Source organism: Neodiprion lecontei, chromosome 1 (genome assembly GCF_021901455.1).
Source record: "Neodiprion lecontei isolate iyNeoLeco1 chromosome 1, iyNeoLeco1.1, whole genome shotgun sequence".
NCBI lineage: Eukaryota > Metazoa > Arthropoda > Insecta > Hymenoptera > Diprionidae > Neodiprion > Neodiprion lecontei.
This window is the reverse complement of record NC_060260.1, coordinates 36,120,989-36,148,584: the sequence shown is the minus strand read 5'-3', so window position 1 is coordinate 36,148,584 and position 27,596 is coordinate 36,120,989. Positions and strand designations below refer to the sequence as shown.

The 27,596-nt window shown below is 36.2% G+C and overlaps 4 protein-coding genes across 20 annotated transcripts; 2 read left to right on the top strand and 2 right to left on the bottom strand.

Annotated features, from left to right (window-relative positions):
- Positions 1-233: 233 nt before the first annotated feature.
- LOC107225711 (transforming acidic coiled-coil-containing protein 3) lies at positions 234-10,826 on the top strand. Of its 3 annotated transcripts, none has more exons than XM_046743653.1 (6): positions 234-611; positions 6,059-8,048; positions 8,195-8,499; positions 8,630-8,862; positions 8,954-9,265; positions 9,346-10,826. In XM_046743653.1, exons 1-6 carry the CDS (start codon positions 474-476, stop codon positions 9,536-9,538), a joined length of 3,171 nt encoding a protein of 1,056 aa, XP_046599609.1. In that variant the 5' UTR covers positions 234-473; the 3' UTR covers positions 9,539-10,826. The 3 variants fall into 3 exon arrangements, with proteins under 3 accessions (XP_046599609.1, XP_015521744.1, XP_046599614.1); XM_015666258.2 differs by having other exon boundaries at positions 235-611; positions 8,627-8,862; XM_046743658.1 differs by lacking the exon at positions 234-611 and adding an exon at positions 5,115-5,268 and having other exon boundaries at positions 8,627-8,862.
- On the bottom strand, positions 10,150-15,382 carry LOC107225718. Of its 8 annotated transcripts, none has more exons than XM_046743708.1 (8): positions 15,304-15,382; positions 14,803-14,890; positions 14,360-14,556; positions 13,289-13,495; positions 12,494-13,199; positions 12,129-12,404; positions 11,492-11,999; positions 10,150-11,365 (listed from the first exon to the last, which is right to left on the bottom strand). In XM_046743708.1, the coding sequence occupies exons 3-8, from the start codon at positions 14,466-14,468 to the stop codon at positions 11,138-11,140; spliced, it is 2,034 nt and encodes a 677-aa protein (XP_046599664.1). In that variant the 5' UTR covers positions 14,469-14,556; positions 14,803-14,890; positions 15,304-15,382; the 3' UTR covers positions 10,150-11,137. The 8 variants fall into 8 exon arrangements, with proteins under 8 accessions (XP_046599664.1, XP_046599676.1, XP_046599670.1 ...); XM_046743720.1 differs by having other exon boundaries at positions 14,803-14,919; positions 15,304-15,320; XM_046743714.1 differs by having other exon boundaries at positions 15,196-15,305.
- On the top strand, positions 15,377-20,756 carry LOC107225709 (exocyst complex component 2). 4 transcript variants are annotated; one of them, XM_015666256.2, is made up of 12 exons: positions 15,377-15,486; positions 15,712-15,822; positions 15,939-16,239; positions 16,315-16,510; positions 16,639-17,140; positions 17,281-17,585; positions 17,879-18,063; positions 18,149-18,263; positions 18,335-18,610; positions 18,693-19,019; positions 19,101-19,285; positions 19,416-20,141. In XM_015666256.2, exons 2-12 carry the CDS (start codon positions 15,714-15,716, stop codon positions 19,600-19,602), a joined length of 2,688 nt encoding a protein of 895 aa, XP_015521742.1. In that variant the 5' UTR covers positions 15,377-15,486; positions 15,712-15,713; the 3' UTR covers positions 19,603-20,141. The 4 variants fall into 4 exon arrangements, with proteins under 4 accessions (XP_015521742.1, XP_046599636.1, XP_046599626.1 ...); XM_046743680.1 differs by lacking the exon at positions 15,377-15,486 and adding an exon at positions 20,449-20,756 and having other exon boundaries at positions 15,503-15,822; positions 19,416-19,620; XM_046743670.1 differs by lacking the exon at positions 15,377-15,486 and having other exon boundaries at positions 15,503-15,822.
- LOC107225708 lies at positions 19,792-27,571 on the bottom strand. 5 transcript variants are annotated; one of them, XM_046743612.1, is made up of 20 exons: positions 27,503-27,571; positions 26,295-27,372; positions 26,068-26,207; positions 25,809-25,947; positions 25,551-25,734; positions 25,319-25,429; positions 25,040-25,264; positions 24,676-24,803; positions 24,392-24,520; positions 24,107-24,315; positions 23,886-24,031; positions 23,420-23,701; positions 23,068-23,218; positions 22,410-22,967; positions 22,017-22,319; positions 21,450-21,839; positions 21,026-21,351; positions 20,875-20,959; positions 20,428-20,728; positions 19,792-20,026 (listed from the first exon to the last, which is right to left on the bottom strand). In XM_046743612.1, exons 2-20 carry the CDS (start codon positions 26,425-26,427, stop codon positions 19,965-19,967), a joined length of 4,002 nt encoding a protein of 1,333 aa, XP_046599568.1. In that variant the 5' UTR covers positions 26,428-27,372; positions 27,503-27,571; the 3' UTR covers positions 19,792-19,964. The 5 variants fall into 5 exon arrangements, with proteins under 5 accessions (XP_046599568.1, XP_046599585.1, XP_015521741.2 ...); XM_046743629.1 differs by having other exon boundaries at positions 26,295-26,454; positions 26,579-27,534; XM_015666255.2 differs by having other exon boundaries at positions 26,295-26,454; positions 26,688-27,534.
- Positions 27,572-27,596: the final 25 nt, after the last annotated feature.

Below are 27,596 nucleotides of genomic sequence, written 5' to 3'. Positions count from 1 at the left end.
CCTGCATTTGCAAGAAAATGTTCTTAACATACGTCTTGACTGCACTGAGTCTTATTTAACAAGAAGGTCGAATAATTAAGAGTGGAAAAACGGACAAGTCTAATCTGTATTACCGACTGGGTACATTGGTCGAGCTAAGCGCCACCTATACGTCGGAAAAAAAATGTTGTCTTAATTCTCGGCTCCTGATTGGCTATTGGGTTTATATTCAAGTTGTCAAAATAGCGTGAAGCCGTTACAAGCGTTCCTTGGAAGGACACGGTGTTTTCAAGAAGTTTTTGCCGATATATTCTGACCTAATGTACCAATCCTAAGTGCTTAGTAACTGTGAAGTGTTTCCACGTGATATTTTCCCTTCTCTGTTATAATATATCGCCGGTTTCGTTATTCTTTCTTTGTTCCTCGGCTTGACGTCAGCCCTGCACCGAGTGAGAGACGTTGCCTGACAGCCAATTTATTTTAAAATTGTAATAATGTCAAATTCTGGAACTCCGAATGGTATCGGCAGCAATTGCAGCATTTTGGGTACCCGCGATGGAACACGTGTTGTACTCAGAGAAATTACAGCGACCCTACAAAATTCGCCACCAACGCAGCCTGGACATCGCAAGGTGAGAAAGTTACCCCGTACAGAATTAACATGTTTGCATCATATATCGAATGAACAGATTGAATTTCAAATCCTGTCAAACCTGGCGGATTTTCGACTCGCATCACTCCACGAGGAAAATATCTGCTGAAAAATATGAAACGTTGAAACAGAAATAGAAAAATACCCTTTGGAAAGTAGTCTGGATGAATTTACAAAACATAAAAATAACGAGGTGTTTTGAAAGTATCAAACAACGTACTTTCACGTATGTATATTAATTTCATAATAAGAATCAGGTGTAGGATACGAATCATATATGTGAACGTATCAGCAGGTATCGGAATTTTTTTTCTATCGCATACACATGTATACGTATACATAAAGTTCGGCAAAGCCAGCAGAGCCTTTTAAAATCCTCTGTGCATCTTTGTATGTATCTGACAGTTTCGTTCGAGTATAGGTTCTATAAATAGCTCCCGTATCTGCCCGAGTTTAAACTGAAGAAAAATAAACACTTTATACTTATATGCATTTTGTTTATACGCATATATATGATACGAGAAATGCATTAAACGATATTCGTTTCCGTACCGTTTAATACTCCTCCTCGTCTGCAAGCGAGGCACCGCATCCTAATTATTTATTATTTCCGTACCATTTACGGCTTGTAATTGATCGTGACGAGTTTTCGAAACCCACATACCGCTGTCGAGGCACATATGCGAATGAATTCAAACTATTCCCGTTACCATCTCGTTCCTTTTGTTCTTCCTTGGTTAACTAAAAATAAGTTCAATTCATCGTTTCCAAATTCCCAGAAGTTTTTACAGTTATAGAAAAACGATGATTCGGTACGCCGAATAATCTTTTAAAATTAAACGCTCCAAATAAACTGTTATTTGAAGGCATGTTATTTATATTAGTCAATAAAATAAAAATAAAACCTATTATTTTGCAGAGTCAAAGATCCGAGAACCCGTAACTGATAATTCTACATAATTTGTAATAAAAATTGTCATCGTTTTCCGCTATTTTCTGTATCGAATAAAGGCCATTGGGGTGAAAAAAACGTGTCAGTGTAAGAAGTTTCGAAGCTTTCATGGTCGAATCGTCATTAGTGAAACTTCCATGAATTTTCCAATAAAAAAATTCTCACGAGTACATATTCGTTAATCGCAACCTACGAAACATTCTCGCCGTCGTAATTACCAATCGGTTTGTTCGACACGATTATTAAGAAAACGTAATAACACTTTCGATACTGGCCAAAGGAAGAATCATTCCCATTCGCTTCCAACATTATTCGGTCTCCCTCTTCAATTGCGATGTAAAAGTTTTCAGAAAGGGATTAAAATGATAACTGAACTCGTAACTGCGTACCGATTTCTCTTCTCTTTTATTCGACGAATCGAGTTTAAACAAAAGCCTTCACACGTGCTCCGCACTTCTGGTTCACCCGCTACAACGGCGGCGGCGGAATAAATGATTTTTTGCCTACGTACGAACAATACGGGCGTTGCGACGAGACTAACTAAGGACAGGTACATACATATCGGCGGAGTGTTCAGTTGGAATTTAGGCAATCTCTTTGATTAAATTTCCATAGATAGCGCCACCAAGCCGATTTCCTATCTCGACGACCACCACCAGTTGTATGCCCAGTGCCTAGTACAGTGATACATCTTACATGGTGTGTTAGTACTGTACCGTCTACCGTGACACGGTGTGGAAATGGCTCTTAAAACAATCGTACACTGCTCGATATTAGACGAAATCTACTCCTTCTCCGATCCTATTTAACAAAATAACCGCCGACATTCGAATACAGCCGTACAAACCGAGGCTTGTAAGAAGCTGGACGTTGTCATACGAAGGTGAGAATACAATCAAACGTTAGACGACGATCATATTCTACTCGCCAACCCACCACCATGCAGCCAGCTACTCGCAATTTATTGACTAGAAAGACTTGACAAATCTAATATTAGAATCTCTTAATCGCTCCCAAGTACTAATCAAATAGAATTAGCTCGGAGTTATTGTTACAATGTCTCTGTATAAATCAAAAAGTCACACCCCGAATACCCCGCTCATAGTTTATCGGATTTTCGTACGAACATTTAAACAGATGCGAATGAATGAGTCACACACACACCTTCTCGTGTACATACATATCTGCATTCACACTCGCCACACTCTATCAGCTTCATCGAACCGCTCTCACTCTCTTACCATTTACGGAATATCCTATGCGGGTTTTAAGTATTGCACACACACACATATATATATATATACATATATATAATCTACATCGCATTGTATGTACATATATGTACATGCATTTTATCCTCATTTTAAAATGAGTACCGGGGCAAAGCAGTACTCGTCATCACTTTCTCTAGTCTATATTACGTCATTCTGTCCAATATCGTCGGAATCTTTGTACGTATATTCTGTGCAGGTAGTTCCATTACTTACCGAAATAAGAAGCAATGCATATACATTGTATAATTGAACCAGTTCGAGCGGTTACAATTTGAAATTTTACGGATGTGATGTTTTTTTTTTTTTTATCAAGTTAATCATCCGTACGAAAATATGTGTTGTAAGAAATATTGGAACAGGAAGTAGAAACAGCTGTATTGAAATTGCATTTCTATGTTACTGCTTGGACACGCTGGAATCATATCATTTAATGAAGGGGCCTTTGTACGTATACACGTTGTTTAATAGATCGTGTAATATAAGCTGTAATTACTCGAAGAATGCGGCATGCTGTTACGGGATGCAATAACCGTGTAAAAGTTTTCTCGGATACAGCGAACAATTAGGGAAATATATCGAATCTATAGCGAACAGAACGCTGTTCTTCTCGATATAACGTTAACTGCACGCGTTAGGGTACAATTTGATACCTGTCTACCATCAACGAAAGTAGAGAAAACAAACAAAAAGGGATGGGAGCAAAAGAGAAGACCTCTTCTTTTGGGACAGTGTCTTTCTCGCTCCGTGGGGTTCCACATATAAACACGATATATATGGACACAGCACGTGCTAGTGACAGCCGCAACTTCCTACGATCTTTCTCAGTACATACGTTCTCTGTACCAAAATCATGGGTAATCGTGGTAACAAGGTAAATTCATTCGTTCTGGACAGTATTCTCTTTTCCTTTTATCATATCTTTCTTCGCCTGCGCTTCCTTTTCCGTATACTCGCGAATACTAACGACTTGCAACTACTGGCGAGAATTCTTACAAGAAAAACGCCCAAGTATATCGCGTACACGAGGTTACATTTCCAGCACTTCCGGTGCGTTTTAAATTCTTCCATGCGTCCGCTTTTCAAGAACGACCTCGCGATCGCATTCTCCGATGCTATGCATTTTCCGTCGGAACACGTGAAATATTACAATTTCGTTCACTCCAAAGCTTCGTTTTTCATTTCCGGTGTGAGGTGAATTTAGATCGACCCACTCGCGTGCCTCTTGTGATATATCGCGGCTTGAACAACTTCTATACGGGTTTTTGAATCTCATCAAGTCATCACCGAGAGAGCCGTCGGAACGAATTGCGTGGGATGTATTCTAAAAACGAATGCCTGCGTAAGTCTGTTGGACGGTCGAATATTTGCTCTTGAGAAAAATTAAAGAAACAGAAACGCTGTCCTAATTATGAACGTCTAAATAATTTTATGCCTGCAGTCAACATGTATAATAATTCGAATTTCGAATCGACACATTTCAAAGTTGGTTTCTTTTCTCTTTTTTTTTTTTTTTTGTCTGCGTAGCGGTGACGAAATCATATTACTTTGTATAACTGTTATTGAGTGTGTTCGAATGTTTTTTTCCACTTGCAGACAAGGAGCGTATTTTTAGTGTTATGCGATTTGTTGCAGACGAGCATTTAACGTGAAATTTACAAACTGATCGTTCAAGATTTCTTTACGCGACGTGAAAACGATATTACGTAAATATTGTTTTTCGGATGACGAAAAATCTGTTGGAAAATAACTTTGCAATAATTGATCTACGCACATTGTAACTTCTATGAATTAAGTGCGCTGCCACAATTCAACACGTGGCAGTATAAAAATCCAGAGTTGACAATGTAATCGGCGGAAATTAATCTGTGTATGTATTGTGTACCACCGCGCACTACAGAATACTCTGAAAATTTTTTGGTAATCCGGGCGTTGACGTACTTGAAAAAGGAAAACGGCAGATTAGCAATCTATGACAGTCTTCGAAAAGAAAAACGAAATCAGTGTAACAGAGAGCACAGAGACCGTTACGGTTGCATTTTTGAAACGGTTCACGTTAGAGAAAGAGTTTATCACACCGAAGAGTACCAGGCTAGACTGACGAGGGTGAAAACATATGTACCCAGTCGGCATTGATTACGTGCCAGTTTTTCGAGAACTTCAACCATTGGTTTCGGTCTCTCCTTGTCTTTTGCTAGTGTTTTGCTGTTCTTATAATAGCCAGAGCTGATCTCCGTTGCGCAATTCGAATGAAACCATCATCCGTTTCTTCGCGTCAGTTGGCTTCGAAAACGAAAAGCAAGTCAGTTTTCATTGGGCAAACACAAGAAAAGTCTCTCTCCTAACTGTCACTCGGCATGGACTTCATCAACAAACTCCTACATCGCGGATCCGCTTCCCCCATTGTTAGCGAGGTAGAAATATGCAGTGTCCTTTGTAAAATCATATTTTTCGACATGTGGAATTTTCGCGTTTTCCCTTTGTCATCATTTCGTACTTTCCGCCCATCCATTTATCAATTCTGTTAAATGTCTTTACTCTTGATTTTTTTTGTAAACATTCGCCATGACGTGAATCATTGTTTTGCGCATTATGAATACCGAAAATTTAATATCATCGTTAACGAAGAGGAAAAAGCGTAAAAAAATTATTTTTACTATGTAAAAACCACAATAGAATTTATTTTTAATTCTATCTGGAGATAATCAGGACGATTGACCAACTTTTAAAAGGCACCTTCGTTTTCTGCTGTATTATTGACATTCAAGTCTCAGCTATTGTCTGTCTCTTCTGCCAAACTGGCTAATGTTTCTCTGATTTCTCAACAAAATGAGATTCTGTCACAACATTTTCTAGTTCGAGAAATAAATGTTCCGTGAATGTGCTGACAAGGTAACCAGGGTAAAAGTTTTGGCATATATTTACGTCAAAATTCTAAGGGAATATTGTATCGTAAACTGTTTTTTAATATTAAACCTCAGTAAAAGAAACAATATAATGTGAAATAATCAGAAATGTATAAAAAATTTAAATTCTTCTAGTCTCTAATTATAAGAAATTTGAATTAATTGAAATGTGTCCAAAAAATTATTTATTGAGGTATAACTGAATGATCTATGAAAATCCAACTTCGTGCAATAAAAAGTGCATGCCTAATCAAAATTCAAAATTAAATATTGACAATTACTTGTATTTTATTTTCAGGCGGCGAGCAACACGCAAACGGGAAAAACAGAACACGAAGTAAAAGTACAGTTCACACGTGAATTTGTGGATGCGGGGGCTCCAACTTCCAGGCCCGAGAGCCTGTCTTCAGAGTGCAGTTTTCAAAGTGTAACAAGTACACCAAGTACTAAGAGTTGGAATCATCTGCGACCCATAACCCCTCAGAGGGCAGCAGACACTTCGTATGGAAACACGGACATTCCTGGACTGGACGACTTGATATCAGGCTGGGGAAATATTCACCTAAACGAAACAACTGATACCCAAGAAACCAAACCACTGGAAACTTCTCTAACGCTCGATCCCAAGCTTGATTCTTCAAGTGCTGAACCAGTAGAGGATTCAGAGGATAAGCAAACGAGTTACAACTCAATTGAAATTCACATTGAAGATACGCCAGACATTCCACAATCCTCTGCAAATAATCCTGCATTAAATGAAACCAGAGATTTGTCGTCAAAGTCTGACTCTGAGAATATAATAATTTTTAATAAAACTACAGAATTACCAGCAGCTGCAGAGGAATGTCAAAATAATTCGCTTCAAACACAGGATTCTTCATTGACATCAAATTCGCATAATAATTCACGTGAGAATTCACATCTGTTAAATGAGACTGTCGAATTGGTAGCAGACTGTAACTCGACTTTCAACAAGTCTTACTCAAGTAAATCGGAGGTGTTGAATGATACTAACTGTATCTCAAATAATCAAAACGATGCAGCGACAAATTGTAATTCACCGAACATAGCCGAGACCAGTGAAAATCCATCAAACGAGTTATCCGCAACCTTGAGAATTGAAAATGTGTCATCATTGAATGATCCCTTAAATTTACCTCCAGAGTCAACGCTTTGTACAAACCAGAATACATCTAGTTCAAATGAACCGACTCTATGTGCATCAAACAGTATCGTAATTGAACCTTGCACTGTTGAAGAACCACTGACTAAAGAACCTGATTTGGTAATTGAAAAACCTATTGAACCAGAAACTCTGGAAGATTTTAAGGAGGAAGAACACAATCCGAAAAATCCACAATTGAATACAGTAACTGAAAGATCTGTCGAACCAGAAACTGTGAACAGTTTGAAGGAGGAAGACCATAATGTGAAAGACTCACAATTGGTTCCAGAACGAGGTACGCCTGATTCTTCTACAGATCATTTTGCAGAGGCATTGTCAGGAAATACAAGTCAGTTTGAGGTAGAAAGCCTATCTATCGTTATTCCAAACTCATATCCAGACATAAGTGCGGAAACTTTCAACGAGTGCATAGCTCAGGAACAAGCTCTACAAATTTCTGATAACCAGAGTTTATTGACTCCATTGAGTATCCCTGAAGAGAATTTGGAAAACACAGAGCCAGCTGAAGAGTTACCAGAAGATCAAAAGTCAGTATATCCTGAAACTCAAAACTCAATTCAATCTGAAGTAGAATCCGAGCAGTCAAAACAGGTGGTACTTGAAAATTCAGTAGAACAGTTATCACAAAGTCTACAACAAGCTGAGGATCTAGAAACCGTTTCACAAGTTACAGAAAACAAGGTGCCATGTGTTCAACAGAATACATCTACTAATTTGGAAGATTTGAAAGAATCTAAGTCAGAAGAATTACCTCAAGTGGACGTTAATGTCACACCATTTCCAGAAAGTAATTTAGACACTCAACCGATATCTTCATTGAGTGCAGAAAGTTATCAGGACGCAGGTAATTCAGTTGAGGAAGATTTGAATCAAACATCTACCCTCAGGGAGGAATCTTTTCACAGTATTAGCTCTGAGATTACTAGTGACCCTTATGAGGCTTTTAAACCTGTACAACAAAGTACCAGTCTACAAATAATAATACCAGAGTACAATTTTGAGAAATTGGAACTGGCTGCTCAAGCTATTGCTGAAGAAATTCGTAACAAGTCATCGGAGTTGACTGAAGACACCGATCACTTTTTCAACGCTCAATCAGAGTGTAAGTTCATATTTCCGATACTTGACTAAGATTTGCAATAGTGTAGTTAGATCAGTTTTTTCTCTTTAATACTATGAAAGTGAGATATTTATATTTCAATATAATTTTTTCTAAAAAGTAATATACTGTGTGTTTTCTGTTTATAGTATTCTTTGATCCAGCATCGTTTGATTTCTTGCTCGCAAGAAATAATAGTAAAAATACTGTTCGTGATTTGCGAGCTGAGTCACTTTATGTGAAATTTGACCCTTTGGTTGGTAACAACACTATGCTACCACAGGGGCCTCTGCAGGTAGTTGACGGCGAAGAAAATGCCAAAAACAATATTTCACAGCCAACACTTGGCACCCCAAAACGAAATCCTGCTTTGGCAGCCATTGACAGACTGTTGCTTTACAGTCCAGCACCTGGAACACCTAAAAAAATTGAAGAACCACCTAAAATTGAAGAGGTAATATAATTATAAATGTTGATTGCAATTGTACTTATTAGTTTTAAGAATTCACATAGGAAGGATAAATCAGAATTCAATATGTCCAATTTCCAAATAATGGAACATGTTTTGATTTTCGTTGCAGAAGATAGTTGAAGAAGTGAAACCCGTGGTTACACCAATAGTTGATGAGACTATGACCAAAGAATTAGAGTTGGTTAGGTCAACGGTATTACAGCTTGATTCACAGCTTGAGAAAGAAAGAAAAGAACGAGAAAAAGAAAGACAGGAACACGAATTAGAACTGGAAAAGCAGCGGTCGAAATATGAGAATCTTGAAAAGGAAATGGTGCATGAAATGCAAAAGAAGAAAGAGATGACGTGCGGTTTTTTACTTGTTAATTAGATTAAATAATTGATTATTCATGTCCATTGCAGCCAAAATGAGACTAACGTACAATTATTTTGATAGGATGGTAATGGATGAATATGAAAAATCATTGAGTCGACAAATGGCAGATCGGGAAAGAGAAAGAGCGATTTTTGCGCAGGAAAAAGCGAAGCTGCAGGATGATTTACAGGCTGCTAATCATCATTTGGGTAACACGGAAGCAGCTTTTAACGACGTCCACTTGAAATACGAACGACTGAAAAGTGTAACTTCTGCATATAAAAGTAACGAGGATGTTCTCAAAGAGAGCATACAAGAAAATGTTAAAACAATCAAAACGCTTGAGGACAGATATGACCAGCTTAAGAATCACGCGATGTCACAGCTTGAAAAGTAGTTATTACATACATTATTTAAATACCAGTAAGGCTTATGCATTGCGAAGTGTTTCAACGTGACATTCTTTTTTCTAGGGCAAATTTAGAATTGGAAGCGATCCGAAAGCAACATGAAACAGAGACAGTAAGATTACAGGCAATGATAAGGAAGGCCGAATTGAAAAGTAATTCTTTAGCGGAAATGGTTGAGCAGAAGTCAAAGGAGAATAAGGAACTTTCATCGATACTTGATGAATTCATTGCCAGGGTTGGTCAAAATCCCGAGTGAATATTTATATCAGTCATTATTTTTTTACTTGATACGTTCATAATATACGATAACATAATTACTGATTATATGCCGTTGTGTTTATGAATAGTACTCTTTATTGATCTTTATTTATAGACTGTAAAATAAATGATATCCTAATAAAATAGGCCTAATTATTCAAATCTTCTCAATTATCATCAAATCATTGTCACTGTAATTGGACACATCACTAAAGCCTATCCTGAAAGGATTCTTGCTCTCAATAAGTTAAATTTTACCTAATTCTATTTATCTTTTCCTTCCCTCATAAATGTCAAAGTCGCCGGTAGTTGTAAAACTATACCAGCGAAATTTATGGTATCCTAAATTTACCTAAACCTTAAGTAGGTTAAATATTTCGAATCGAGTTCAACATTTCGCCGAGTATACATACATCACAATTATGGCATATTAGAGGCCGGTTTGGTAATTATTTCCTGTTAGCTAGATGTGATCCGGACAGGTATTTTAAAACAGAATAGTGCGCGTACAATAATTTCGAACTACTCAGGCTGGAATTATTGAACACAGATGTGGTAATATTTCAATAGGATTATTATTTTCGGTTATTAAACTTGCATTTTCATATATTAGTTGAAAAAATATACTTTAGATCTCAATTCAACGATAACAATTTGTTTATAAACAAGCAGTTCAGATGTCGTGCTTTCATATCAAATTGAAATAATGTTTCTTTGCATGTAAATGTGTCCTAATGTTTTTATCAATAGATTCAATTGAAGTTATTAAATAAAATAATTAGAAATAATATTTCAGTCGGGGCAAAAGGCCTTATTACGAGAATAAAGGGATTTTTATGAAATAGGTTTACTAATTCAATTTGTTGATCTATTACAAACTAAATAATTATTTAAATAATAATTTATAAAAATAACTCTGTAACAAATCGAGTGCTCATTTTACAAATAAATAGGATAGTTGACTGATAATTTTATATTGGCGAAATAAATGAATCATACTGCTGAAGTCTCGAACCGGCAAAACCATGTGTGTCAAACTACTAGTGTCTGGCAACAGAATAGAAACTTGCCACGATATTTACACTTCATTCTGATTTGAATCATTTTATATCACCGCGAGTGTATCATATTGATATGTTTGTTGATGAAGATATCGAATTTGTATCTCATTATTTTTAGAAGTTATTAATACCTCTTAGAATTCGGATAATTCATCAGAGTATTCAAGTAATTCACTTTGCAACAAAGCACGCGACAATCACGCAGAGATATCCATATCGTAATAATAGTGTTAAAAAAAATCATGATAACTTACAATTAAATACAGAAATTGCGTACATATTTTAATAGAACAAAATAAATAGAAAAAGAAGATACCGTTACTGCCACAGTGAAGAAAACCAAATTAACTTAATGATTTTGCAAAACAATTATAAGTAGACTAAAAATATGCATTCACAGTTGCGTTCAGTCGTTTTTCTCTGGTTGAAAACCAGGCGATTCACTACAAGATAAAAACTGTGAACATTTAGGTATTCAATAGTAGTTTTAAAAAAATATAAAACAGAAATAAACACTCGATATTGTATCATATCAATTAACAATTTGTAGGTTTTGCGTCAACAATTGTAAGCACGTATTGCTTAGCAAATTTCAACATGCGATCACTCGTACTTCCAGGTTTTCGCGGAATATCCTGGTTTTCCAGGTCAGGCATGAATTTTCTGACAGTACGTGCTAAGAGAGAACCATATTGTTTGAATTGTGGATGATTCATACCAATTCCTTTCCCTCTCAAGGCTTCAGCAACAGCCCACAACAATTTCTGTAAAACATTTGTAGAAAACGAGTATTACCTTATATCATGGGGAATGTAAAGTTTAATTCGTACACTTTGGATTCGGTTTTATGCTCAGTTCCAGGTTCTTAGCCGTTGTAAATTAGTGTTTACCTTTTTGTGCGTGTCAGTCAGTTCTCCTTTTCGGTATTTCATAGCACCCTCACTTTTAGCAAGAACACTTCCAGTTGAATATCGTTCAATCTTACAATCTGGTGTTTGTTTTTTTTTCAAGCCACGAGGGCAGTCAAATGACATACTCTTTGCCCATTTAGGCCTTGGACCTTCGAGATCATCTTCACTTTTCCGCTTTTTTGTATCTTCAAAACTAACCCGTTTGTCAATATCATCTTTTTTATTTGGCGTTGGGAAGAGAGCGCGTTTTATTTTTTGCGGATTCAAAGATGGGACAGGTCGTACTGTATTTATTCGACTAGGACCAGCCCGATCTCCAGGTGGACTTTGAAACAACGCTCGCTTGGATGTTTCCAATTTAGATTTTCGAGGACTTGAACCTTCCATCATTAATCTCCTGGCAGCACGTTTTTTTGCCGAGCTACGCGGGCTTTTTCCTCTAATACCCTTACCTCGGGGACTTTTACCCTTTTTAATTAATGGTTTTCTGAAATGACAGTGAGCAAATGAATAATGATTCAAAAGTTGCATGATCGTTAGTTTCAAATGTTAATAACTATAATGTCTGCCACATTGTTATAATTACGAGACTGATGAAATGCGTGATAAGACTCACTTAATATCAAGAACGACTTGTCTTTTATCAGTGAGTCCCATGCCTTGTAAGTTAGCACTAGAGAAAGCTCGTCTTCGCCTTGCCAGGTGGCTAAGCCGTCTTCCTGGACTTTGTCCAACATTCCTTCTTCCCAGCATCTTACGTTTAGTAGCACTTCCTGGTGCCTGTTTTGTAAACCAGGCGTTGCATGTCGATTGTGTTTCAGCTCCTATATATCTTTCACATAGCTTAATCGACAAGTATTCAAAGTCCTCTACAGCTACACTGCGATTATAACTGAAATGCCAAATATCACAATCAAATAATTTCAGATAAAAAGAACAGCATGATAGAGTTGAATTGTATTATAATTGCATGAAACTTACTGTATGCCATGATGCTTGTGTGCGTAAGCTTCAGGCCATTTCAGTGTGGCTGGGTCACAATCAATAATTGTTCTATAATTTAACAATAAAGGTTTATCCACGCTAGTTGTTTCGTTTACTGATATTGTTGTTCTGCTTTCTCTGCTATCATTTAGTAAAGTCAATGTTGAATTTTGACACACAAAGTTACTCATAGTACTACTATCACTTTCCACTCCACGATTAGGATCACTCAACTTCTTACTTACTAAAGTCGTTTCACAATTTTCATTATCACTTTTATTGTGGCAGTGTTCATCGTTTCTTCTTACATTAGACAAATCACAGGCGTCAAAAGCATTCATCAAGTTTCTAGAACCACTTTTAATTTGTTGATAAAACGTATTACTACTTCCACTTTCAGCTAAGTTTGTTAATTCGGAATTAAGTAGTTTTTGATTAATGTTAGAACTGTCTTGGCTCCCAATCTGGTCAAAATTTTTCTCTTCACATAAACCCCTCGGCCAAAATAAATGGCTATTCTGTTTGATACACCTTAGGAAGTCATTGCAATCCATTTGGGAAATTGTAACAGAAGGAGGTGGGGGAACACCACTTAATGCTTCATGAATTCTGTTTAGTAGTTCACTGTCTGATTTTGCTACCAAGTCTGCCTGGCATATTTCGCTATCTTCATGTTTTATGTCCAATTGATCGATGTCTGTAACTAACAAAGCTCGATTGTTTACACGATTTAAATAAGAAAAAATACAATTGTTTCGTAATCCGTACAACTATAAGATACTCATATAATACCTGAATTGCTTTTTGGGGCATCTTCGGTATCGCTTCCAAACATATCAGGACTCGGGGCCTCATCAATTACTTCAGAATTTTTATAAGCCTCATTTGACTCTGTGTATACACAATCCATAGCATCTTCACTCATGTAGACCACTTTGGTCTTAACTTCGGAGGTACTGTTAGTCGTCAACAAATCACTAGCGCTTTTATTCGACATTCCTAAAATTCAGTATTGAACACGTATCTAATCTATGAAAAGTGAGTAATGAAAGAATGATTAAAAAAATGTTTATTAGGAAAAGAGATGGATTGAAAATAATTGGTTACTAGTAACAGATTTTTCCTTAAAATGATCATGTTAGTTCAATATCAATATAACACCTAATAAAACCAATGATAAAACCAACAACCATGTATAAATTATATACGAAATAAGTCAAAATGTATTTATTTTGAAATCTAAATTCTATGGACCGATCAGTATTAATTATAAATAATGAGCAGAAATATTGACTCGATGAATTACTTGATAGATTAACTGAAAACATGTAAAACATTAAATGTTACTGTTGCGTGTCTTGGTTTCAATTTTTTTTTTTTATGTTATTTATTATCCTTAAATACAATGTTTTACGATGGCTATAAATATGGTAGAAAGACACTAAATAATTGACTAATATTCCATTTCCTGAAGGTTTTTAAGAATTAAAAATACACCTTATATGTCACGGAGTTACCTATATGCATGTTTTCTGAAATTCTCGAAATGATTTTTTGAAATTGAGATTTCTCTTGACATTTCCAGGTTCTTGAAATTTTTATCTGTTTATATAAATCTTCACATATGTTATTGATCTCTGGTGAAGATAAAGATTAGACCTGTTTTGATTTCTTATTTTTTCACTCAAGGGTAGTTTTGAGGGCATCAGCACAATCGTTATGAGAGAAAGAGTAAAAAACCGAATTTTGTTAAGGACTTACAGTTATGGCCAGTATTTTCATGACTTATGAGAAAAAAAAATCAAAATGAGTGGAACTAAAAATCCCTCAGATTTATGTGATTGGAATAGTACTTGTACTTACCCAACGTCGATGGACTCAACGCAAGGTCATCTTCTAAGATAGAAGTACCATTGCAAGGAGCTGAGTTGTCAATGTCTCCCATTATTTGCTCTAATGCTACAGCGTGCATGTTAAAGTTAGTTGTCAATCATTCGACAATATGACATCTTTTCAAAGACAGTCAGGATATTTATAATATAGAAGCAATTCGATGTTGTCTGTAAATATTTCAATCACTTGATTAGGAAGGATCTAGAAATTGGACTACTCCATAAGTTGTGTTACGTAAAAAAATAACTGCTCATATTTTGCATTCGCTAATATGGACGGGTCAAGAGCATACTTCGCTCAAAAATTTATTAATCGATGTATTGTGTCTATGCCCAGGAACGGTAGAGGACCACAACTCGGCATACTAGGTTTGCACATTTTATTCATATGAATAAAATAAATCCTTTACTAACCTCTATGACGAACGATGATGATAAGGTGGAGTTGATTTAAGAACGGTGAATCATCACCTACCATATTTTATTACCCAGCAGATTGGCTCTGTAAACATTGACACATCAAGGAATACCCTACGATGAAAGCAATTGTACTGAAGGTTACAAGATATGTTTAGTAAAATTGTATGTTATTCTATGAGGTGATATACACGTTAAGGGTTGTTGACTCGCGAGGGGCTGCATGCTTGAAGAAAAAGTGTCATACCGTAATTTAGAGAGATTTTAGATCGCGACACACCGATAATGATTGAAAATAGTTCAACAAACAATTAAAACATCATTTGTCGACAATATGAATACGTCATATTGTTCAGATAGTATGCGAAACTCAAAATCAACATCTCACACCTCTTCCAGTCAAACGACGATACCTTCATAACGTAAAAATATTTCTAAGCGAGACGTGTTATTTTCTTTATGTTCCACTCACACTACGGAGTAAACTCACACACTCACCATCAACCCAGGTGCCAGAGATACCAGATTACGACTTACGACCTCTTACGAGCCGTGGTCAGACTGTCACGATCGTAAGTCAAGTGATGAAAGCCTTGAAAGTTTACTAACTGCTACCTGGTGGAATTTCCTGGAACTTCTCATGCTCCCGTCTGGCTCTCGCTAGATTTCAAACTAAAATCGGTAAAAGAGGATTTCTGATTACATTTGACACCACTTTGACACTGACATGACACTGACATCAACTTGTCTAACCTTTTAACCAACCTAATCTAACCCGAGCTGACATATTCTGGAATCGTGGGGCGGTTTGACAGATAAACCTGATCTTGACCACAAAAATAAGCACAAAATAAGGAATTGATTGGAGACAATTGTCTGATTCATCTGAAATTATTTTCAATGCAGATATGGGACCACCGCCAGTAGTTACAGGGATATCGCCGAAGGAAGGACCACCAGGAACGCGAGTGACGTTGAGGGGCGAGTTTTTAGGAGCAAAAGCGCAGGACCTGATAGGTTAGATTGAACTGTCACTGTTGAAAATATTGGCATTAATTGTAAAAGTCAACTATTGAAAATTGAATCCAGGTATACACATGCTGTACATTTTCCAAAAAATCATCCTATTACAGGTTTGACCATCTGCGGATGCGAGTGTCTTTTGTCAGCTGAATGGAAGTCCCCAAACAAAATCATCGCCCGCTCTGGACCAGGTAAAGGGCGAGGTGATATTATAGTCACAACAAGAAATGGAGGCCAGGGTACTTCGACCGTCCAATTTCGTGGCTATCACGAAACCATTGGACCCATGAAAGAATCTGCTGTATGGGTTGAAGAAGCACCAATGCAGAGCTTGGTATGGGGAAGACGAGCTCTGTCACCTACTAATTATCAGCAAGAGGATCCGTTAGGACTCAGCGTCGAAGGAAATGAGTTAGGAAATGTTCTGCATTCAAGATTACTGCAATAGTAACGAAGCAAGATCTAATCAGAATATATTGTTTTCAGTAAGAAATTTCCTGAGGATGAATTAATTGAGCTATTTGGCGATGGTAGCGGTGAATTGGCCAGTGAGAAGTTTCACCCAGGCTGGTTTTTATTACAACATCATCATGCTACCACCCTAGATGATCTTAAAGCAGGATTAGCTTATCTCAGACGCAAAGTTCACTCACAGAAAGAGGGCCAATTATCTTTTCTCAAGGTGAAACAGGACAATTTCACATCACACAGATACTTTTTGATTCGTTCAACATTCGATCTTCTGATTTACACTTTTGTTTAATTTTCTTCTCCAACAAGTAATTTGTTGATCTTTTTATTTATTTATAGGCGAATGTTGGTTCGGTGATGGAGCAATTAGATACAATTATGCTACTGAAGGAACAGTTTGAGTCAGATGTTCAAAAAAATGGCAAAGATCCAACAGCGAAACTTGAAAAAGCTATCAAAGATTCAATGGCTGAAGCTGACAAACTATTTCATGATGTCTTGGCTCGAAGAGATAAAGCGGATGCGACAAGGAATGCCTTATCTTTGATGCAACGCTACCGATTTTTGTTCTGTATGCCAGTAAACATTGAAAAGAATATAAAGGGAGGGAATTATGAGTTGGTAATCAATGATTATGCCAGAGTGAAGAATCTATTTGGTAATACTGAGTTGGAAGTTTTTAAAAAAGTATTAAACGAAATTGAAGTTAGAATTGGAAAACTTAGAACTGTGCTCCGAAAAAAATTAGAAGAAATGCCGGTCACTTTGGATGAGCAGAAAAAGATCATAAGAAATTTAGTAAACCTCGCAGCTGAAGGTGATCCAGCATGGGATGCGATAGGTATGCACTATTAAATATATGTGAAATTTCAATAGGAAAGTTCATGAACCAGGGCATCACGGGTCAGTCAAGTACATTAGTATTCTATACAGGTTGAAATTCTTTGTGATGTACTGCAATGGTGTATGTTTGTATTTCAGCATCACATGCTCATTATTTAGAAAAAAGTGTGACAGCTTGTATAAACGAGTATTTAGAATCTGAAAACGCTGGTGGTGATGATTCGAGTAAAACCCCAAAGTCAAACGGCTTAACGCCAACCTCGGTCAAACAATTGAGAATGCAACAAAACGAGGAAAATAATGTTCCACCACAGGTTCTATGTGTTGAAGCTATTTGTGATGTAGTCACAGAGCAATTACCAGACTTATGGCGCTTAGGACAGAGTTATTTTACAGGACAATTACACGTAACTGTTGATATAGAAAAACAAATCCCCTTCAAAGTGAGTATTCAAATAATGACTCAGGAAATGCTGTTGACTTTCTAATTTAAACCTTAATACTTGGTATACTTTTTCATTTTAATGCTGAGAAAAAAAATGTTCCATATAAGGTTTTTCATATAGTATGCATGTAATTCGATTTTACACACTGCATCGAAAAGTGCCATTTTATGCACTAATAGTAGTGCTTAAAATCGAATTATTCTACATATACTATGTCAAAAAAGTATCATATGTAACACATGCCTACATTTTACATAATTGTGCCATAATATACTATTTCGATATTTTAGAGCCTGGTTCTATCTAGTATGCAACATGCAGTGGATGCAATGAAAACAGCCTGTGGGACAAACTTGGATGCATCTTGGCTTCTTCATAACTTGAGACGTATCCGACAAACGTATGCGTCTTTAATTCATTTGGATTTACCCAGTGAGGCCTTAGACATATTTGGCAAATACTTATTTGATCTTAGGTAGGTATTCTAATGTATTTGATAGTTTCAAAATGTGAATTAATATGATTTAAAGTGAATAATAAAACATTTGCGTTCAATTCAGGTTACAGTGCTTGGTGGCATTGTTCAAGCAAACCGCAGACAAAATAACTGCCTTACATCGTAAGGAAACATGGAAAATTGAATATCTGAATGAACACGGAGGAGTAACACGACTGGTAATACACTCCGGCACTACATATTTCAAGAGAAATATTCAGTTTATTTATGTTTGACTTACCTTGAATAGCCAGGTCTTTTTGAAGAAATGGTACTGGAAGTGTCAAAACTCGCTCGAGAAACAGTAATAGCTTGTGGACCTCGAGAACTCCCTTTGCTAGCGCATACTAGTCATCAAACTCTGTTTCATAATGCAGTAAAAACACTATTCACTGCTTTTGCAAAATGCTTACAACAGCTGGCTTTCAGTGGAAGTGAAGAAGCTATGGACGATGATGAATCCTCAGTATCACAACTGATTGGTTCTCCAGTTGGCTATAGAACTAGAGACAAGCAACAAGGGCCAGTGAGAATTTACTTTGAATATTTTCATTGCTAGTTACTGTTTTCAATAAACGCTACCAACCGAATTATCACACTTCCTACAGACATGGGAGCAGTGTTTACTAATATCACTGAGTAACATTCGTTATACTCTGAATACAATAATACCACATGTTAATGATGCACTGAAGCAGCATGGTTATCCGCCCTTGTCTTTAACCATGAGTTCGAATACCGATTGGACTCAATTGGATACATTGGATAGTGCCGTATTAGACGCATATTTGGAACGACGCTGTGATCCCCTTGTCGGTACCATAGAACCAAGTATGTACCTAGGTGGTCTAGAATGGCATTTGGACATTGAGCCCTCACACGTGAGGCCTTACGTACAAGAGGCTTTGACTAATCTGATCGCAGTTCATGCAGAGGTATTTACGTTGTTTTCATGTGAAAATATTAAAATTACAGATAATTTGGATTCATTTTATAGTTGTAATTTCATGAAACAGGTACGACGGGTTTCACCAGGTTTATTGAAGAGAGTTTTATCACACATTGTTGAAACAGTTGCTGAAGAATTAGCACGGCTGATGTCTTGTGTAACTCGTTTTAGTCCTTCAGGAGCTGTTCAAGCTAGAGTCGATATTACGTTACTGACAAGTGCTGTCCACTCTTATATTACTCCGAGAGCTGGGTAAATCTTGGTCTTTCTTTTTTGAATCCCAACCGAAGCCCTATTTGTATCAGATTCAAATAAATTTGTGGCACTGATTCGCTTGGGTAGAAATCTGAAGCATAATGAAAATACAACATTTTTCCTACAGGAGCTTTTTCGAAGAAGCATTGGATGCGATTTCTGAACCAGTCTGTAAAGAGGACTCGCAAAAAGTCGACGCTCTATTGCGCAAAGTAGCTTCCTCCATGCGCCTACAACTTGCATGTCTTGCTGACGATTCAGCAGACGGCATTATTCTGAAGGGATCCGATCCAAATCGTGCGACAACAGTTTAACTTCCATTTGGAAATTTGGTAACCACTTTTCCTTCAGTTTATATGATTGACAAATTTTTTTACCAACTTACATGACTCCGCATAATCCCTTCTTATCAAGACAAATAACGTGCTATTAAGTACAAGTGGGATTTACTATTGAGTAAATTGTGCACGATTCACAATATATTTCATGGATTCTTCAAACAGTTTGAAATAGTAGTATAATTATTTATATTTTGTAAAATACAGAGACACAGAACTGTTAGACATACATTTGTTTGCTATGCGACAGCTTCCCATACATAGAAAAACTTGCAGATTATTAGGATGGTGTAAAACTATGTACATACATACAATTTCCACTCACGAAAAATGAATCTTTACGTGGTCTCTTCAACGACTTGCAAGATTCCGGTAGTTCCAGTTAGTAATACTATATCACCTGTAAATAGGAGTGGATAATATAGTTTACAAAAAAAAAAGGAAGCAGTAAAGTTTTGTTTTAGTGTCTATACCTGATATTACGAATAATACTAAGCATCACGATAACTGACTATGATCAGAGTTATAAATACATATTGTAAATACGACTAATATTGCATAGCGAAAATAAGAAAAATAACACAAATAAATATCAGAGAAAACAATTTGGAACATGCTTTTTTCATCACAAACACAAAATTATATTTATGTAGAGCTTGCTTTATTTCACATATTTATATCTGTTTAAATCAGGGATAAAACAAGGGCTATTGCAGGTTTTGTTAAAAATGATAGTTACGAATTGAATAAGTGTACTACTACTCTTTTTGTTTTTGTGTAGATGTTTTGATTCATACATACCTGTACGAAATTTTTGTGTAGCTCCTTCAGCACCAACAATACACGGTAAACCATATTCTCTCGCTACAACAGCTCCATGACTAATGAGACCTCCAAGTTCAGTGACCACACCACCCAATATTGGAAAATAGGGACTCCAACCAATATCGGTGCACTGTGTTATTAATATATCACCAGGTTTCAGTTGTACAGCATCATTTATATTAGTGATAATGCAAGCACGACCTAGGACTGTCCCTCCACCGACTGGTGTTCCTGATACCCGAGCACCTCCCTCACGAATTTTTGTACTGGGCTCTGCCTAAATAGAACAAATATTTTTATAAATATTTAATAGTGTTAAGATTACCATATACGTACAGATTAGACATTACAAAAAAAAATTGGAGGATACCACTTTCTTAATTGTTGTGAACTGATATTATACAGGAAATACTTTTCACTTACCAGTATAGGTTTTAATACACCTCTATTCACTTCCGGGAACTGAATTTTGTCACAGTGAGGATAAAGTCTTTGTCTTCTTATCGCTCTAAAAAACAATTTTTTGTTTTTCAAATTAACCTTATGCTCAGTAATGAATAAGCAAAATACTCACTTTTGCACTAATGTTGGATTTGAACTAATAAATAACAGACCAATTTCCTGATGGGTAAGAAAGAATATCAAATTCATGTCAGGTAGTTGGCCATCCTCGACCATTAGTCTACCAAGTTTTTGGTATCCTAATCTCAAAGCATTGACTGTGGAAACTAAAACAGCTTTTGTCAATTCTCTGCGACTAACGGCACTCCTGTTAAGTGGTATCAGCATCTCCAATATCTTTTTTGTGACTCGACTTTTCGGCGTGCGTAATCGATCTACAGTTTCGGCTACACTTAATTCTTTAAATACTGGTGGCTCTCCTGATGATGCTACGGCTGCCTGTTTTTAGCCAGTGACAGAATAAATAAATATCAAAATATTTTAGTCTTATGTTGAAAGTAATATTTTTTGAGAATCTCGTTGTATTTATGACTTACTTGAAGTGAGGATATTAGTTTCTCAGGCTTCATATCCCATGTTTCAGTCATCAAATCTAATTCTCTTATGCACCTGTATCCGTGTTCTTTCAAAAAATCATCAAACATGACTGCAGCTGCAGTGCAATTCAGCGTTAACCAATCTCTAGCTTCTTTTGGATCTAGCTTAACAAATTCTTCAGCTTTTTCACCATTCCTTATTGTATTAGCAAGGTTACGTAGAGCTGTGGGAACTTGAGCACTCACTACATCACTACAGGAACTTAGGAATATGCCTACATCTGAATAGTGGTTGATATTCAAATTTGGAGCACCTTCTGTCAACACTGACATTGCAACAATTTGACAGAATACACTCACTTTTGATGTATGAGCGTGATATATTGATGCCTACATCAAAGAGAACACAAAGTAGCAGTTTTTTGTAAATATTAGATGATGGAAGCAGCAAGCAGCAAAGTTATGACGTTCACAATTTTTTCTAATTTTTTGGTCAATAATGGAACACATGTCTGTAGTAGAAATTATGAGTATGTAAATAATGATTAAATATAAGAGTATAGGTACCTGAAGCAATTTCTCTAAACTATCATCGAGATCTTTATAAAGATGTTCCGCCCTTACGTAGGACTCAACATCAAACTTGAAGTTTGCGTGAAATTTCTTAGCCAGTTGTTCTATGTTTCCATTGACCCAAGTATCTCTTATTATGGCTTTATACAACTTCAGTTTACTCTTTATTCCCTGAATTCCATTTCTTTTCACAGCCCAAGCATGAAGCTCTGGGGTTGTTACTTCATGACCACAAATTGCGATATCGATGATCTTATTGCTTAAAGATATTTTGGACTCAACTTCACGCAATATTGTCTGCATAAAAGTATGTGTAAGAATTCTAATGCATATGGAAAGTTTAACAAATTTGAAATTTGTGAGTTATCGTATTTTATGGACACTTACATTCATATAATTAATGCAGCATCTCATTCCTGTAATACCAATGAAAGTTTCACAATAACAATGAGTCGGTTTAAACTTAGAATCAAGCAGGATCGCCCTGTCGATTGATCGCACAACAGTACTCAATGTCAGCGGTGATGTAGCTCCTGGAAAAACTTCCCCAGCATTAGAAAATACTAGAGTATCAATTTCACTAGGCACTGGTGAATCTAATTCATGGATTATTTCAAAATCAGACCAGTTATCCAAAGCTGTAACTGGGCGTGCTTGCAGCAAGAATATTTTTCCCTGTGCAACAGCCCATTCAATATCACGTGCAGAGCCAAACAATGCTTCCAAATGTGTGCCCAATTTGCTCAATTTCAAAGCAGTTTCTTCCGAAATACATAATTCGTTATGGTAAGAGTCTTTGAGCTCCTCAGTTACCGTGCCCTCGTCCGAAGTCATTGAAACTTTGTGAGTTTTCTTTCCCAACTTGAGGTCTTTCATTGCTAAAGCATTGTTCAAACTTCTCTTAACAATTACTGTGTCGGGCTCAATCATTGCAGAAACAACACTCTGGTGGAAGTCATAAAGAAGGAAGTTTAGTAGACGATATTACATCTATCCAAAAATTATTTGGTATAACTTATTGCTAGGTAGATGCTTGCGTACCCACCTCTCCCAGGCCATAATTAGCTGTTATGAGAATTTCTCTAGGGTCTCCGGAAGTTGGATGTCTTGTGAACATTACACCAGCTGTCTCAGCATTAACCATTTGCTGGACACAAACCCCCATTTCAGCCTTTATGGGTTGACCACGTTGTCTCCTAATTAATTAGTTTCGGTACAGTACAGATTCAGATAAACTTGCAGGAATCTTATTTACTAAGTTTTGTGCATTATTAATATTTGAATGCATTTCTAATTTACAATAGTCTAGTCATTGTACTTCATCATTCGTTAACGAAATTACACATTAATATAAAGTAAACATTTAAAGAGAAGTTAACACAGTCAATTGTAAATACCTGTATTCTACACTTTGATATGCATATAAACTACCCCAGCATTTTGCAACTGCTTTAATGATATTTTCAACGCCTTTCAATCCAAGGAAAGTTGCATTTTGACCTGCAGCCGAAGTGTCTTCACTGTCTTCTCCAACAGCGCTAGATCTCACTGCAAATCTTTCAAACTTGTCTGATATTTTCAAGTCAGTTTGTAGATCAGAATCAAGATGTGAGACAGATTGTCTTATTGCTGCTTGAATTGGTTCGATTATAGGGGTTTGTTCAAAAAGTGCTACAGCTCTGAAAACGTAAAGATACATGAAGTGGAGCACACCTGTGATGCTGCGTCAGCCATGAAAATAGTTGCAGACCTTCAAATACCATACATAATATAAATTTGATGTATTCCGCATATTTAGGATAATCTAAAAATATGACTGTAAGAGGAAAAATATGTACGGGTATTAATATCTTTTACACTTACTTCTCGCAAGCTACTTTTAAATCAGCCTTCAATATTCCCGCACTAACGTTTTTAACATAAGTAACAGCATTTGCCAATGGTTCATTTTTCTCTATCTGTAGATTTAGAGCAGCCGTGGTAATGCAAAATCCCAAAGGTACGATGAACTGTAAAAATTATATAAATGATTCATTTAGTTACTTCAAAATATTGTCAAATAAATCAGTGCCATAAGCAGCTACCTCCTTATGTGGGATAGACGTTAGTAATGCTATCGAAGATCCTTTACCACCAACGGCCGTCTCGCTTTGACAAATTCGGTCCTTAAATGAAACTGTGTATAAATCAACTTCCGGTTTCAAATTTGATGGTAGGAGGTGAGGTATTTTTCCCACTGGTTTCAATGGGCTTGGGCCATTATAATTATACCACAAATATGCTATTCCGTACCCTAGAACGTAAATACATTAATAATGATAATTATATTTGGTCCTATTTCATCATGTCTTTAAGAAACACTACATCACCTGTGTCGTTATTCAATTTTATTTCGGTGTTAAAAACTCTAGCTTCCCAATCCCATGGACGCCCACCATACAAAGTGGCACCAGAATCCATTATGCGATTAATTTCGGTGCTATATTTCCTCCCACCCGCTAGATTTCAAATATGATTTTGCGATGTTAAATGTTTAATGCTTAGAAAAACAAATTCATTATTCCTAGTAGCGGTAAAAACCATGGCAGAAGTAGTGCATGAAGATGAAAAATCCATATAGTGATAAACAAATACATTGTGAAAGTAGTCTCACCTCGGAAATTGACTTTATATCTAGTGGGAATGTTCTCTCTTTGTTCAGCATAAGAAGCTAAATCAAAATCCAACTGATCAATGGAGAATACTATATCGTTAGCTTGTCTGATATGTCCGAATTTCATACTGAAAAATAAAGAATAATTAAGATAAAGTCAATAAAATCTATGAAAACAATTCTGGATAGACTGAATTATATTCAAATTGAGAATATTAAAAACATCAATAAACTAGTTTATGAATGTTCAATGTCACATTCTGTTGTGTAAAAATCAGTGATAGTCTCAAGATTTACAGTGTGACCAGAATAATATATTAGTAATAGTGTAATTGTCTACTGCTTATGTCAAGTTTACACTCACTGTGTTAAACCTTCCTTAGAACTATCTGCGCCCAAACAATACATTGCTCCGTCATACATTACACCGACAATGTCAACAGTTCTATGTAGTTGTGCAGGTTTGTGCACACCCCAACGCCTCTGTCGTAGCCCACGTAAATACAATTCAGTACTTGAAGAATCTTCGAAAATTAATTGACCAGCTAAAGTTCCCCATTGGTCAAATCCACCGGTCTTGTTAAGTTTGCTGTAAATTTGAGTGAGTCAAAGGTAATGTTATCGCAGTGTGAAACAGTCTTACATCATATTTATCCATTGAGGATTTTTCCAAGGTTCTCTAGCCAGAGCATCTGCTTGTAGACCAGGACTCCAATCTTTTGGCCATAACAGTGGCGGAGCACTAGCAGTGTATCTGAAACGTTTTTATTGGTGACATAGGTCAATGCTTACCAATCTCAATGTGTTACTTATTTTAAATAATTGTTCATCTGAAATGTAATTATAAATAAAATTACATTACATGTCGTACTCACATAAAATGGAAACGAACATGTTCTACTTTTCCTTCATTTTGGCGATAATTACGTTTGATCCCATTTCTCAATAAACCATTGAAAGTTATTCTCCACCGTCTCCATGGCTCCAGAGGTGTAATCTTTAATCCTACAGCAGACCATCCACGATCCACATTGTTGAAGATTACACTGTCTGGATGATCTGGAATCACATCGTTGGCCATTTTATGCTACTACGTAAAAAAAAAAAGTAGAAATGAATCGATGAAAACTTACTAGGAAGTTGATACATGCGTCCATCAGCTAAACTTAGTTGAAGTATTAGTTCAGCAGTTCGATGTCTTCTCCGTGTCAAACTTATGAATACAAAATTCCCTTTCTGATCAATACCATAAAATTGGATACTATCTGAACTCTGGAATTCGAAGTAAAAATTCCGTGAAAGTAACTGGTAAAATTTTTCTTCAATATTACAAATTAGCAAATAAATGATGACTATTTCACAGCATAATAATAATTCCGTAAACATACTTACATCTTCATCACTTAATTTCCTAAGTTCTTCCAGTTCTTTTGGCACTACTATGTCATATTTCTTCTTAATTGTAGCTTTTTTCCTTATCGCACCGTTTATACAATATTCAGCCCAACATCGCTTCAAATGAAAATTCCATCCTGGTAGTATGAGAATACATTACTTGACAACATCATTGGAAATATATTTGCGGAAATAAAACTCCAGGGAAGACGGTTTTACGTTACCTGGGATTGTGTAGTGGCTGATGATTGAATTTGTAACGAGTTTCCTTTGAACAGACTTGTTCAACCACAAGTAAATCCATATAGGCAATATAGTTACTGTAACTACTTGAATTGCGACTGTGATCCAGTCCATTTTCCATCACTTTCAGTACTATGTAATCTAAATGACATGATTGAAATTAGTATTGGGTCAGCGGTATTAATTGTGAGATAATACTTGGGGTACGTGGTATATTCAGTACTGATAATTCCTATGCTTTCGCAATGTCAATGTTAAAGTATACGGTCATCGAGTGAATTTTTTCATGTACTATCCAGACATGTAATTTTACTGAAATTGTTAATCTGTCACTTAAATATGAAATTTTATTATTAATCAGCACAAGTATACACCAGTTTCAGTTGAAAATTCCACTGAGTTGGAAGTAAGGCTATGTTTGTTTTCAAGGTTTTACTAGCAAACTGTGGCAGCTGTAAAAAAGGAATACGACGATGTGATTATTTAATGATATGGCGAAGAACTGGCAATAGGAACACGTGGCTATTAGTCTTTGGGCCTTGAAAAAAATTACAAGATTCTATGGTATCTTTGCTTTCCTGGTAAATGGAATAAACATCATAACTTAATGATTCTTTACAGACGCAAGGTCAAGAAACAAGGTACAAACTATGTATTCCGTGAGTTTATAAAAGACTTAATAAACTAACAATTCTTTAAAGATGAGTCACTTTTCTCTGAAACGTCTTTGCGTCAGAGAAATAATTTCTATGTCAAACAACGAAATAAAAGAACTGAGTGTTAAGACGGACTTGAACTTTCACCTTGCGCATCATTATCAAAGAATTCTATGAAGCAGATTTATCAAGTATTCTCCAGCATATGGTAACTGAAACACAATAAAATAATGTACAATATTGTACTGTATTTCTTTACTCACAGGATATTTAGATATTAGTTGATTTCAGCATACGTGTCTGGTCGTTTGCCTTAGTTATTAGTGTGTAAAACTGGTGCTGTTATCGTTACAAAGGTCTTCAACTCAATATCTCAAGATATGAAGTATCAAGATGTCAGAGGCTTAAAAACATATACTTAATTGATTATCGTTAATTTTCAAGATATATAATTTCTTCCTAATCTGACACGTATCAACGACATAGATATTAGCATTCGGAAGCAAGATATATAAGTGTATGGAATCTTTTACCTGATGACAGTTTGTTACGTCACAGATTATTACTTGAAAAGCATCACTGATAAGGTTGATAAGTTAACTTCTGAAAGAATTTCAATTGCTTTCA

Bases quoted from the DNA above. Each gene is read 5' to 3' on its own strand.
- LOC107225709 (XM_046743680.1), top strand. From the start codon at position 15,714: ATGGGACCACCGCCAGTAGTTACAGGGATATCGCCGAAGGAAGGACCA. The intron at 16,511-16,638 runs GTGAAACAGGAC...ATTTATTTATAG, and splicing joins GCCAATTATCTTTTCTCAAG to GCGAATGTTGGTTCGGTGAT. The intron at 18,611-18,692 runs GTGAGAATTTAC...CACTTCCTACAG, and splicing joins GAGACAAGCAACAAGGGCCA to ACATGGGAGCAGTGTTTACT.
- LOC107225718 (XM_046743708.1), bottom strand. From the start codon at position 14,468: ATGCACGCTGTAGCATTAGAGCAAATAATGGGAGACATTGACAACTCA. The intron at 13,496-14,359 runs GTAAGTACAAGT...ACTGAATTTTAG, and splicing joins GTTGAGTCCATCGACGTTGG to GAATGTCGAATAAAAGCGCT. The intron at 12,000-12,128 runs GTGAGTCTTATC...CTGTCATTTCAG, and splicing joins CAAGTCGTTCTTGATATTAA to AAAACCATTAATTAAAAAGG.
- LOC107225708 (XM_046743612.1), bottom strand. From the start codon at position 26,427: ATGGACTGGATCACAGTCGCAATTCAAGTAGTTACAGTAACTATATTG. The intron at 24,316-24,391 runs GTGATGTAGTGT...TTTACGTTCTAG, and splicing joins AAAATTGAATAACGACACAG to GGTACGGAATAGCATATTTG. The intron at 24,032-24,106 runs GTAGCTGCTTAT...TAATTTTTACAG, and splicing joins CGTCTATCCCACATAAGGAG to TTCATCGTACCTTTGGGATT.
- LOC107225711 (XM_015666258.2), top strand. From the start codon at position 474: ATGTCAAATTCTGGAACTCCGAATGGTATCGGCAGCAATTGCAGCATT. The intron at 612-6,058 runs GTGAGAAAGTTA...TTTTATTTTCAG, and splicing joins CGCAGCCTGGACATCGCAAG to GCGGCGAGCAACACGCAAAC. The intron at 8,863-8,953 runs GTGCGGTTTTTT...TTATTTTGATAG, and splicing joins CAAAAGAAGAAAGAGATGAC to GATGGTAATGGATGAATATG.